General features: G+C 37.5%; 1 protein-coding gene across 2 annotated transcripts in view; it reads right to left on the bottom strand.

Moving 5' to 3' along the window:
* LOC150086102 (peroxiredoxin 2-like) overlaps positions 1 to 13,916 on the bottom strand; it is a 51,000-nt gene that overhangs the window by 3,940 nt on the left and 33,144 nt on the right. For both annotated transcript variants that reach the window (XM_090373711.1, XM_090373710.1), the window contains exons 4-5: positions 6,752 to 6,874; positions 2,403 to 2,533 (exon numbers count right to left, since the gene is read on the bottom strand). In XM_090373711.1, the coding sequence (XP_090229837.1) occupies positions 2,403 to 2,533; positions 6,752 to 6,874 (254 nt within the window). The remainder of the gene's footprint in view (positions 1 to 2,402; positions 2,534 to 6,751; positions 6,875 to 13,916) is intronic.

The following is a 13,916-nucleotide window of genomic DNA, read 5'->3' as shown; positions in this document are numbered from 1 at the left end:
TCCCAAGGACAACCTCTAATATTTCATCTTCGCTTAGGGCTTTGTCGGTTAACAATTCATCAATATCTTCAAACGATAGATCATCGAATCCTTCTCCACCAATTTTGTGTGCCATTGTAATGATGTTGGGAAATTCGGTCGTATTAGGGATGATGGGATCTTTGCTTTTTACACATTGTGGCCAAACCGCTTTCCAACACGCATTTAAAGTTGCTGGTTTTAATTCAGTTAACGCTAATCCAACTTGATTGATACAATCCATAATTGAGAATTTCTTCCACACATCAATGACTGTTAGTGTTTCATCATTCAGTTTGTCCAAAACGTGTTGGAATGTTCGTTTTACGTAATATGTTTTAATTGTCGCAATTATACCTTGGTCTAGCGGTTGTATCAAAGATGTAGTATTAGGTGGCAGAAATAAAATTTGTACATTTGGGTGTTCCAAGACAGGATGGCCGGGTGCATTGTCAAGAATCAGAAGAACTTTAAATTCGAGACCTTTCAAATTCATATAACGTCTGACTTCTGGGACGAAACATTTGTTGAACCATTCTGTAAAAATAGTAGTGGTCACCCAGGCCTTCTTGTTTGCCATCCAGTGGAACAGGCAATTTATTGATATCTACACCTTTCATTGAACGTGGGTTTAGGGCTCGATTTACCAGCAGTGGTTTCAACATACGATCTCCTGAAGCGTTGGAAGAAAATAATAAGGTCACACGATCCTTAGCTACCTTAAAACCACCAGCAGTTTTCTGCGATTTGGCTACATACGTTCTGTTCGGCATTCGTTTCCAGAAGAAACCAGTTTCATCTGCATTCCACACTTGATCAGGAGTGTATCCTCCATCTTCAATAATTTTTGCAAGTTCCTGCGGGAATACTTTAGCAGCCGATTCATCTGCAGATGCAGTTTCACCTTTAATTTTTATATTATGAAGAGCATTCCTTTTAAGAAACCCTGTCATCCAACCTGTACTCGCAGAAAATTCATACTTTCTGTTTAACTGAGATGAAGTGCTTGGCTCCTTTTCTTTAATCTGTCTGTAAATTCTTAGTGCTGTTTGCTTGATGGCATTTCCATCTACTGGTACTCTTTTTTGTGACTGATCTTCTATCCACATTACCAGGGCCTTTTCCATTTTTTCCTTGACAATATCTCTTGTATATGATGATGAATTAACACTTACTTTTGTTCCAGAACATACCGACTTCCTAATTGCAGCTTCATTTTTCTTAATAGTTCTTACGGTAGCTTCATGTACACCAAAATGCCTTCCTACAGACGTAGCCCCTTGTCCAGTTGCAAGACTATCTAAAATTTGAATTTTAAGTTCCAAAGAAATCGCTTTCCTTTTCATTTTGGTAATAGGCGAATTATTCAACATTATATAAGGGCTACCGAAAAATATCTCAGTTATAATTAATAAAAAAAGGTATGAAAAATTTGTAAACTTACAATTTATTGACTATCGGCAAAATTAATAAATTTATATGTGCACAAATTTCACTAAAGATTCTTTCACTTTGAAATAGAGCTTACTACTACATGTCTGCTGAAGATACAATGCACGAATACCGTAGATGTGCACAAAATTAATAAAAACGTTGATGATTCATAGATACCTAGACGTAAACATTGGTAAGCAAAAGCACGCGTTTCAAAATGCAAACACTAGCTGTTATCCAATCTATTGATGCGTGTAATATAGAAATGATACTAATATGCCACAAATAAAAAAAAATTTCTTAGAATTTAGGCAAAAAAAAATTCATAGAAATCGTGTTAAATCAAAATGACTCGCGTAAAAAGAGAATGAAATATTTATTTTGAATTCGTGTTAAACCAAATTCGTGTAAAAAAAGTTCGTGCAAAAACAGAATTAGGTGTATATCACTTTCCAGGACATGGCCCAATTTGGATGTGTAGGTCAGATAGGTCTTAAAGTGCAGGTCACATAAGGAACTGAATTAATTAGTATTCACTAAACATTCAAATCACTAAAAAGAGCACAATATGAATACCTTAATATAATTCTTTAATTTGTTTTTAAATTAAAAAATCCCATCTGTATTGGTCAGACATACATAAAATCCAAAGCCTAATCACAATACTGTATTTCAGTAAAAAATATAGGAATAATCTTGTACAATTACAAGATTTACTTTTATTAATAGTGTGCCTATTTTGTTATTAAAATTTACAAGAATTAATTCTGCCTAATTAAACATTGTAAAGAACAGTACCTTTACATATATATGACACACCACAAGCTTCCTTGTAGTGTGGAATATTTATCCAAAGTCAATGGATACTCTTAATCAGAATGACCTTGTTCACTATCCCTACGATCTGCTAAGCTACTCAGTATTAAAATCAAAAGCAAAAAGCTACAAACCTTCTCCATGTTTGTCAGTATATTGAAAGGCTTGTACCAAACGCAGTGTCTCATCCACAGATCGTCCTACAGGCAAATCATTCACTGTAATTTGTCGCAGCTTTGCTTTGTCATCAATAATAAAGAGACCCCTGAATAACAAGGATAATTAAATAATTTAATTTATCAAATAGTCAGAGTTAAAACTAACTAGTTACGCACATGAGATGTTTTTAATTAGAAGTATTTACACATGCAAATAATTTTTTTTTTCCAAAAATTACAAATCCAAGACAGGACCACAGGAACCATGTGAAAATGGCCTAAACATTGTAGCAAAAAAAAAAAAAAAAAGTGCTTAAAGCATACAAATCAATTGGGGAGAGTGGACTCATTTTTATTGTTTTAAATGGAGACTACATGGTATTCCATAGTAAAGGCAAGGGTAAGCAGCAGCCATTATCAATCCAATGCAGGATGGAAGCCTTTCAACAATTCATGTTAAGGGAAATGGACAGTAATCTGCCACACTGGTCCAGTGCAGGTTGGCAAATAGACCGTATTTAGCAGTCAGGGCTTGAACCCTGGTTTACGCATGGAAGACTATGGTACAAACTGGAGCAGAATGGTATTAAGGGTAAGCTGCTACAATGGATAAAAGGATGGTTAAGTGTGAGAAGACAGAGGGTGGTAATCAATGGGTGCTGCTCTTCTTGGACTAATGTTATTAGTGGAGACCGACAGGGTTCAGTCCACTGTTGTTTTGTATATTTATCAATGATATTGATGAAGGTATATCAGGCTTAGTGTTGAAGTTTGTAGATGATACAAAGGTTTGCAGGGTTGTTAATGACAGTAATGGTAGTGTGCTACTGCAACAGGATCTAGATAATTTGGGCAGATGGGCTAAGAAGTGGCAACTGAAGTTTAACCTTGACAAATGCAAAGTACTGCATATGGGTAGAAGTAACCCCAGAGAAACATACCAACTGTGTGGTACAACACTTAAGGTGGTAGAAAATGAAAAACACCTGGGAGTAATTGTGCAGGCAGATATGAAGTTTTCTGAGCAATGCAGAGAGGCTGCCAGGGCAGGTCATGGGGTTTTGTCAATGATATATAGGAATTTTGCTAGCAGGGAAAAGGAGGTGATTATCCCTCTGTATAAGGCAATGGTCAGGCCACGCCTTGAGTACTGCGTACAGGTCTGGAGACCTCATTTTAGGAAGGATGTAGATTTACTTGAGCGGGTACAGAGAAGGGCAACAAGATTGGTGAGGGGAATGAAGGGATCCTCTTACCAAGAGAGGCTTAAGTTCTGCAAATTGCAGTGGCTGGAGACTAGTCACCTGTGCGGTGATCTGATTGAGGTATATAAGGACTTGAATGGATTGAGCATGCTGAATTCTGATGGGATCCTTCCACTTGTTCAGATTACGAACCTAAGGGGGCATAAATTAAAATTAAGAAAAGACAGATGTAGAATAGATGTGCGGAAATTTGCCTTTAGCCAGCAGGTGGTTAATTGCTGGAACAAACTTCCATCTGTTGTTGTGGAAGTTGATAGCTTGAATAAATTTAAGGAGGAACTGGACAGGCATTTGGAGGGAATGGTGTGATTTTGTTTTTTTTTTTTTTTTTGGCTGATGCTGCATAAGCTCATACATTTGCTTTCTTGCATCACATGCCACTACTACTACTACTACTCAAAGAGCGTGTGCACTCACTCTTGACCACTCTGCTACAGAGGCAGCCTATTCCATAGTATAGGATATTAATGTGAAGAAAATACTATTAAACCTTGTGAAAATGCTCAACATTTGCACAAAAGAGAACAAAACAACCACCAGCAGCTGGGGCAGTGTCCAAGTACTTATGTTGGATGGATTTTCGTGAAATTCTATATTTGGATTTTTTCTTTTTAATGAAAAAATCTCAAATTATATACATTTCAATTAAAAGGCACTAGGTCTATCTTAGGTTTATTTTTAAGGTGATAAATAATCTTAAATTTGAGGTTATATCACCTTTCTCATGACTGGGCCAAAATTTTTTAATTTGCCTAACTAAAAATGTTTCTTTCCTCAATGGTAAAGCTGTACCTTGCCCTTGATTTTGCCTAAAAACATCAGTATACTTCTGAAATGAACATAAACCAGTTTTCTGTGAAGAAACAAAACCACAATGGGGGTGTATCTGATGTTCCCTCTTCAGTACACGTTTAACTACATAGAACTGCTGGTTAGCAAGCCAGCTGCATCACTTCTACTCATGCTGTAACCATTCCCATTTTATTATTTTTTTCAAAAACTGGTCTCTGTCGGTTATTAATTAATAAATTAACAATCAATAGAGGTTTCTCTAGTTAATTATTTATCATCCAATTACATTCTTTTCAATTTTAGAATTTTTCCCATAAAAAATTAATATCAAATTTTTTATTTTATTACAAATTATGTAGTTATAATAAAAGGAAAAGAAACTTGTATAGAATAAGTACCAAAGAAACTAAGTACCATAAAGTATAAGCATATTATGCCTAAACTGCATGAAACTTAAAAATGGTCAGTTTTACAAATTTCATGAGATAAAAGCTGATCTTCCAGGAGAAGTAAAATTGCAGCTCTTGCCCAAAAATCAATTGACTCAGCCATAGTTTAAAAAGCCTGTGGAAGGAACTTATCAAGGTGAAATTTTCACCTACACATCTTTCATATGGTGCAAAAGAATCTTAATTCTAACCACAGTGCTTAAAAAAAAAAAAAAAACAACCTGTTGTAAAAATGTGGACATTTTAGATCTACACTGAAATATCCACTAAAAATAGGTAACAAAATCATCATCTACAACTGTTAGGCGGAATGTCAGTAAAACCTAGTGACAAATTAAAACAAGTGGCATTGCAGCAGGTAGTTAACATCAGAACTTACACTACCAGACAAGGAGACACTTTCTGGTAAATAGAAAATCAGAACTTATCCCATCACCATAAAACATATGCATGGTACAAAAATGTTGCAACCAACCATCATTTATTAAGAGTGCTAAAAAGTGTTATAGTTATCCATTTGGCAACTAAATTACAACAAGGACTTGGTTCAAAAATAAAATCCTGGTATAAAAATGCTGGGCATCATGTTCACAGGAACGGAGCAACTCACAATTAATCCGAAACTTTTGTCTTATGTTGTAGTGTTTGTTCTTCACGCATGCATATAAGTGACCAATCGTCAGACAATAGGAATGGCCTACGGATATTGATTGAAGTTTCATCTCTAAGGTTTCTGCAATAAGTAGTTTGTGATAGTTGTGTTGAATATTTATAATTTTTGTTTCATTAAAGCTGAATGAATGTTGTTCATTTATTGCGTGGAACGAAAGTTCCGATGCATTTGAACAACCCACCCGCACAGAAGCTTTGTGTTGTTTTGCTCGTAGCTGTGCCACTCCCATGGTAGATCCTATTTAGACAGCATCGCAATTTTTGCATGGGATGCTGTATACGAGGTCATGCTGTGATTGGAATGTGGTGTTTGAAGGTCAATTTCTGAAGAATGTGTATAATTTGTTCATGGGTTTTGCTATGATTTTCATGTCGGTTCCCTTGCATATTTGATTAAGTTTATTGTACCAGTACTCAACATATGGAATTGTGATGAAATGTATTTTGGTCATGTCAGATTTTTGTGCAATGTTTGTTGCGAGGTTGTTGTTATTTATTTTATCACAGGCTATTGTTTTGACTTTGTTTATATAGGTTAGCAAGTAACCCCTATTTGAGAATCTTGTAGTTAATTCATTTATTTCAGTGGTTAGAGAAGTTTGGGTGGAAGAATATTTAAAGGCGTTAAGAAATTGGTTCAGCATGACCGATTTTTTGTATGGTTGGGGATGATAACTGTGGAATATATCAAAAATAAAAAGAACGAAAAAAAAAATGAACTATTAAAAAGACTATTCTGAAACAGATTTCAGAGCAGGTAATCTAAGTTTTTTTTTCCTTCACAAACAGTAAAAGCATTCATTATTTTCAAATTTCTGGAAAAGTGAGCATTTTGCCAGACTGAACCTTGATGACTGCCCTTGCCTGTGTATGATATTCAAAGGCTACATTTGGAGAAATTACTATTTTTACACTTCAGTGAAGTATCTAAGTTGTTGTGCTTGCATTAATTAAAAACTAAGTATTATAGATTATAAAATTACAAAAATAATTTTATAAAATTTTTGTAAAAGTGATTTGATTATAACATTACAAAAAAATAAAAAGGTAAACTTCTGCAGTAAGGTTTCCCTTCAAAAAAGGCTAGTCTTAAACTTCAAACAAACTAAGGTGTTCTCAAAAGATGGTATTTTGACAAAACACATACCTAAATGAAATTCCATCTTCCTCTCTATATACACCATAACTCCTTGCAATCTGACCACTTTTGTCAGCTAACAGAGGCATGCTAAGGGCACCAAGTCCACCTTCTTTTCTTGGGGTATTGATCCTATAAAACAGAAATAATTAAGAAACTTTTCTATTTACTTTCTAAACAGTCAGATAAAACAAGGAACTAAAGTGTCCAAAATATACATTTACAAATTGGGAAAACTCACTTATAAATTACAATTACTAGATATAAAGAATTAGCCATTCTCAAAACCAATTGTTATCCAATGTATGCTTGTAAGAAAGCTGATCAGTGACCAAACCACACATCCTAATATACTGATTGACTGTTAATGACAACTTTTAAGCCTAAGATCACACTTGCTGATATTATTATACATGACAGGATGTTGTAGCTATAATATATCAATATTATCATCATAATCACTAACATATATTATATACCAGCATGCACCAAAGATTCGTTATTCCCTATGTGCGCGCGCGCGCACACACACACACACACACACACACACACACACTTCTGAATGGTACATTCAGAAGTGTGTTAGCACACTTCTGAATGTACCATTCAGAAATTAGCACAGCTCAGAGAAAGATTACATTCTGTCAAAAATAAATTCTGTTTATACTGTGAGATGACCACATAAGGCAAAAAAAGTTCACAAGACAGAGAAACAAAAACATTACTGTGTTTAATACTCATGTGGGCTTGAACCATTCTCACTCAGTGTGCATAGTAGTAGTAGTAGTGGCACTTGATGCAAGAAAGCAGTGTAGGAGCTTATGCAGCATCAGCCAAAAAAAAAAAAAAAAATCACACCATACCCTCCAATTGCCTGTCCAGTTCCTCCTTAAATTTATTTAACCTATCAACTTCCACAACGACAGATGGAAGTTTGTTCCAGCAATTAACAACCCGCTGGCTAAAGGCAAATTTCCGCACATCTATTCTACATCTATCCTTTCTTAATTTGAACTTATGTCCCCGTAGGTTCGTATTCTGAACAAGTGGGAGGATCCCATCAGAATTCAGCGTGCTCAACCCATTCAAGGCCTTATAGACCTCAATCAGATCACCGCTCAGGTGCCTAGTCTCCAGCCACTGCAATTTGCAGAACTTAAGCCTCTCTTGGTAAGAGGATCCCTTCATTCCCCTCACCAATCGTGTTGCTCTTCTCTGTACACGCTCAAGCAAATCTACATCCTTCCTAAAATGAGGCCTCCAGACCTGTACGCAGTACTCAAGACGTGGCCTGACCATTGCCTTATACAGAGGGACAATCACCTCCTTTTCCCTGCTAGCAAAATTCCTATATATCATTGACAAAACCCCATGACCTGCCCTAGCAGCCTGTCTACATTGCTCAGAAAACTTCATATCTGACTGCACAATTACTCCCAGGTCTTTTTCATTTTCTACCACCTTAAGTGTAGTACCACACAGTTGGTACGTTTCTCTGGGGTTACTTCTACCCATATGCAGTACTTTGCATTTGTCAAGGTTAAACTTCAGTTGCCACTTCTTAGCCCATCTGCCCAAATTATCTAGATCCTGTTGCAGTAGCACACTGCCATTACTGTCATTAACAACCCTGCCAACCTTCGTGTCATCTGCAAACTTCGACATTAAGCCTGATATACCTTCATCAATATCATTGATAAATATACAAAACAACAGTGGCCCCAACACCGAACCCTGTGGGACTCCACTAATAACATTAGTCCACGAAGAGCAGCACCCATTGATTACCACCCTCTGTCTTCTCCCACTTAACCATCCTTTGATCCATTGCAGCAACTTACCCTTAATACCATTCTGCTCCAATTTGTACAGTAGTCTTCCATGCGCAACAGTGTCAAAAGCTTTCCTGAAATCCAAGTATATGATATCAAAATTATTTTTTGCATCCAGTTCCTTTGTGACCACATCATAATAACCAATCAAATTTGTCAGACAAGACTTTCCCTTAACAAACCCATGCTGTGTCTGAATTATTGCTGCAGTCTTGTCTAGATGATCCTGCAATGCATCTTTAACCAGTGACTCCATTATTTTACCCGGAACAGAAGTTAAACTAACTGGTCTGTAATTATTCGTGTCACCCTTCGAACCTCCTTTGTGAATTGGGGATACATTTGCACATCTCCAGTCCGTGGGAACCTCTCCTGAGTCCAAGGATGCTCTCATAATTATGGCTAAGGGTTTGCTTAGTTGCTTTGCCGCCTCCTTTAATATAACTGGATAGATCCCATCCGCCCCAGGTGCCTTTCTTATGTTTAACTTCAATTTCTCCTCCACTTTGCTCTCAGTTATTACAAAATCATTAAGCACACTGCTACAATTTGATAACCTTCTTCCATTTTCAAACTGTAATGATTCCTCACGTGTGAATGTAGATGCAAAATACTCATTCAGTTTGTTTGCTATCTGAGCAGGATCATCAACAGTCGAACCATCGATGTCAAGTGGACCAATCATATTCAGCCCCTTCCTTTTAGAGTTTATATAAGTAAAGAAATCCTTGCTGTTTTTCTTAGCATCTTTTGCCAAAGATTTCTCGTAATCCGCCTTTGCCTGCCGAACCTCCTTTGTGACCTGATTACAGACTAGCTTATATCTGCTACAGGCTTCTGCGTCGCCTGATAATTTATATGCATCCCATGCATTTTTCTTCTCTGTCACGAGTCTCATTAGTTCATTTGATAACCATTTAGGCCTAAACCTTGAACAATATTTCTTCATCGGTATGAAAAGTCTAGTAGCTTCCACGATTAATTCCTTGAATGCTTCCCACTTAGAATTTACTGTTTGGAACATCGTCAGTCAATCCCACTGTACAGAATTTAAAAACTGTCTGAGACCACTGTACTCCCCTTTACGGAAGCAAAAAACCTTTCCTTTACCCCTGACGGTAGTTACCTCTTTGAGTAAATCCCACTTCAGCACACTGTGATCACTGCCACCTAGTGGTTCCTTTATCTGCAAATTCTTAATACACGAATGATCACTGCTGATAACCAGATCAAGAGTATTACTTTCTCTGGTTGCCTCTCGAACATGCTGCTGCAGAAAACAATCATCCAATAAATCCACAAAAGTCTGACTAGTGTGTGAGTGACCAACCCACAAGTTCCAGTCAATATCTGGGAAGTTAAAATCCCCCATTATAAGACATTCTGATTTACTGGCCCACTATTTCTCTGTACAATTGTTCATTGTACTCATTCGAGTCATTAGGCCTATAACACACTCCTACTCTTATTTTTGCTTTTGCAGTGCTTATGTCACACCAAACTGACTCAACAGTGCACTGTCCATCTATATCAACTGGATGCACTTCTCTTGATTTTATGTTTTTCTTAATTAACAGCATAACACCTCCTCCCTTTCTGTCCTGTCTATCCTTTCTGTACACATTGTACTCCCCAAATTCCAGTTCTGCATTCCTTATATCTTTGTGACACCACGTCTCTGCTATCCCAACAATATCCGCCTTTGATGTCTTGACCAACACTTCAAATTCATCAAATTTATTTACTATACTTCTAGCATTGGTATACATGCAAGCATACATGCTCCTATGCCTATTCCTCGTTACCCTAACACATCCCATATACCCAACTATTCCAGGATGACTGCCATCCGTCCCTGAAACCCCCAACACCCCTCGCTCCAGGTCGCTTCTTATTCTAATAGAAGTTGTGCAAGAATCACCTTCACCTCTGCCTGCGGTTACTGTTAAACTATTAGTCTTTGTATCCCCCCAAACTAGCAGTTTTCCGACCCACCTAACACTGCCTCGATAGCATCAGCAAATATTCTTGCACCCTTTCTATTTAAGTGTATCCCATCCCTGTAGAAGCAATCTCTCCTGTTAACAAGTACAGTCCAGGCTGAAAAAAATTCTACCCCTTGAGCCTTGCACAATCTTTCCAGGGCCGAATTGATCGACAAGGCTCTCATCATATACTCCCTCCTATCGTGTCTGGGCAGAATTGCAGACACTTTTAAATTCAACCCTAATTCTCGGCTTTTTTTCAACAGTGACCTGTACTTGTTGAGTAATTCTGCCGGTCTCCTACTCTTAATATCATTAGTGCCAACGTGTACAACTATATCACCTTTTGTGCCCTTGAAAGATGATATCCGCTCTACAACGTCATCAACCTTTGCCCCTGGCAGACATACCCTGGTCCTGTTCCACCTATCCATTTTACATAGCATGTTCCCCGTTTCCCTGACAATAGAGTCACCAACAACTAATAGTTCCTGTGGGACCAGCGCATTCTGCCTTGGGGGTTGCCGCTGTGTTGCGTGATGACCAAGTGCACGCTCTGGCGTTGATGTGGGCAGCTGAGAGCTTGATGGGCCCCTCAATTTATTTCCTTCGAGGGCATCCACCCTGTCCTTCAAACTCTCATATAGGCCCATAACAACGCTGAGTTGTCGCCTGATTTCCTTACACTCCTTACATCGCGCACACACAAAGACATCCCCCATGGCAATATCATGTTCCGTTCCAGAGAGTTCGGCAAACATTTCACAAGTTGTACATTTTTTTAGGCTGTGACGCGTTGGAGAATCGCCCCCCTCAGTTCTCCCGAGTCACAACACTCCTGCCACTTTGTGCCCGTTGCTTTGCTGCTCTAGTTCGGGGCATGGTAGTTTAAATTAATAAAATCAATAAATTAAATGTCAGTAGTATTTGAATAGAAACTATGAAATAGAAACAGTGAAGCGTATTACTATATAATTATGCGTTAGAGCTACCTAGCTACCTCAATTAAAAACTTTGAATTCCCTACAAAAACTTTGAATTCCCTATATACAAAAACAATGGCTACAAAAATCGAACAAAAATAACGGTTTTACCTATCGTAAGTAAAATCCACAAAAACTCTTTATCTAAATTAAAATAAAAAATAACCAGCGTAACTATAACTATATGACTACGTATTAAGTACAATATAAAACAACAATCATGTAAATAAAAGGCAAACACTTATCGTTTTTGCGGAGCAAAAACGATAAGTGAGCAAGGTCATACTTTTGTATCTGCTGATTTGACCACTCAGCTAAGGCAGCAGTCAACATATATGGCAGTAATAAGACTTGTTTTTTTGTGGAGGTAAAATGCCAGAACTTCTTTTAAGTAGACATCACATGCAAGTATAACTAAATATAAACTATATATCAATGAGATTTAATGTGATAAAATAATAAAAGACCATTATTTAGGGATGTTATACAATTTATAAATAGCATTTTACTTATGATGAGAAGCCTAATTGTCTTTTACTGACTCCAGAAAGAATGATTTCAATAAACCTATAGTCAGCCTGGTTCCATGTTCAGCCAAGTCATTCTGAGATAAACAGTTGCTAACATCCCAATGGGCACACTGATATTATAATTTTCATATGCTATATCTTTTTTTTTTTTTTTTTTTTTAAAACACTGCACACATCGATATTATAAGAAAGTGAAAAAATGCGGCAAAGAATAGGAGTAAGTTTTGAAAACAAGTGGAGAAATACCATCGGGGCCTGGAGCTTTCTTAGCATCAAGGTTCGTCAAAATCCTTCTGACATCCTTTTGACGGAAGACCATAGGAGGCATTGAATGGAGAGTGTTGAGAATGGTGGGAGGTGTTTTACCAAGGTCATTAATATATAAGTTGGATGAAAAATGGGATGCTAGCAGGTCAGCTTTATCCTTGGCTGAAGTGGCCTCTGCTCCCACCTCTGTCCGAACCAGATGGTTCGGACAGAGGTGGGAGCAGAGATGGGCAAAAGTTGCAGCCAATGCCAAAGGCAAGGGGCCAGAATGCTCGGCTATCATTAGGGCAAGAAGCAAGTTTTCTACCCTTAGCCTGTTCGAACTCTAGTTTGGACTGATTAATAACTGCTTCACAATTATTTCGAGCTTTGGTGTAGGCAGGAAATGAAACTTAAGAATTAGAAACAAGCCAATTACAATATGCAACATTCTTGTCTTGAACAACCTTAGCACATTTATTGGAAAACCAAGGTTTAGATAAAGGAGATTTTGAAGTGGAGTGTGGGATAAAGGATTCCATTCCTGCAAGAATAATTTCACTGACATGATCTGAGCAAACATTGACATCAGAAGTTTTGAAACAGTAATCCGAGCAAGGAAAAGAAATCTCGCAGGTCATCCATTTTGCATTCTTGTAATGCCAAACAACACGAGGTTGGGAATAGCCATGAGATAAAGGCTACATTGGAGAAGAGACAATCACCAAGTTGTGATCTGAAGTGCCTAAAGGACTTCACACTTTGACCGTGTACTTAGAAGGGTTGTTTGTGAGAAAAAGATCAAGTGTGTTGGCTGTATGATTAGGATTGTCCGGTATTCTTGTAGGTAAATGAATAATCTGTGCAAGGTCATTAGTAATTGCAAAAGCCTCAGCATCTCAACCTGCTGGATTGGTGTGACTAGAAAACGGAAGCCAGCTGGAGTTGTGAACATTAAAATCACCAAGAAAAATTACCTCACTGTTAGGAAAGTTGGACTGGAGAAAGTCAAGTTGCAAAGAGAAGTCAAAAAGCTCCAAGTGATTAGTGGAGTTGGAATAACAGTAGACAACATATGAATTTTACACAATGAGGTAGAAATATTTTAAGCCAGAGAAGATCAAAGAGAGTAGATTCCAAATTGCCAAGTCTCTGACAGGGAATATCAGAACGGACATATGCACAAGTACCACCTTTGAGGCGAAACAAATCATACAGTGAATAATTTGGGCATCTGAGATGAGCAGTAGTTGAATCAACCGATAACTGAGATTCTGTCAGAAAAAGTACATGAGGTTTGGCAGACTGCAAGTGGACATCGTTAAGATTAGAATTGAGACCATGTATATTTGTGAAACGAATCAGGAAGTGCTTGGGAGGTTTAGATCTTTTCGCAGATAAACTTGCTCTATTAGTTTGACAATTCATGGTGTATTCAATAGTAAGAAAGTGGTTGGGACATGCTGTATGAAGTAATGAAATTTTTGGATATGGCATACACATGGTAAGAATATACCCAGATCCTTGACATAACGTGGCCTCAACAATGCTCCCCACACATACACACTACTCGGACTCCCTCCAGTCACTAGCTGGCA

Source organism: Mastigoproctus giganteus, chromosome 5, assembly GCF_048544385.1.
Source record: "Mastigoproctus giganteus isolate SK-2022 chromosome 5, ASM4854438v1, whole genome shotgun sequence".
Lineage (NCBI taxonomy): Eukaryota > Metazoa > Arthropoda > Arachnida > Uropygi > Thelyphonidae > Mastigoproctus > Mastigoproctus giganteus.
This window is presented reverse-complemented; position numbering and strand designations above follow the sequence as displayed.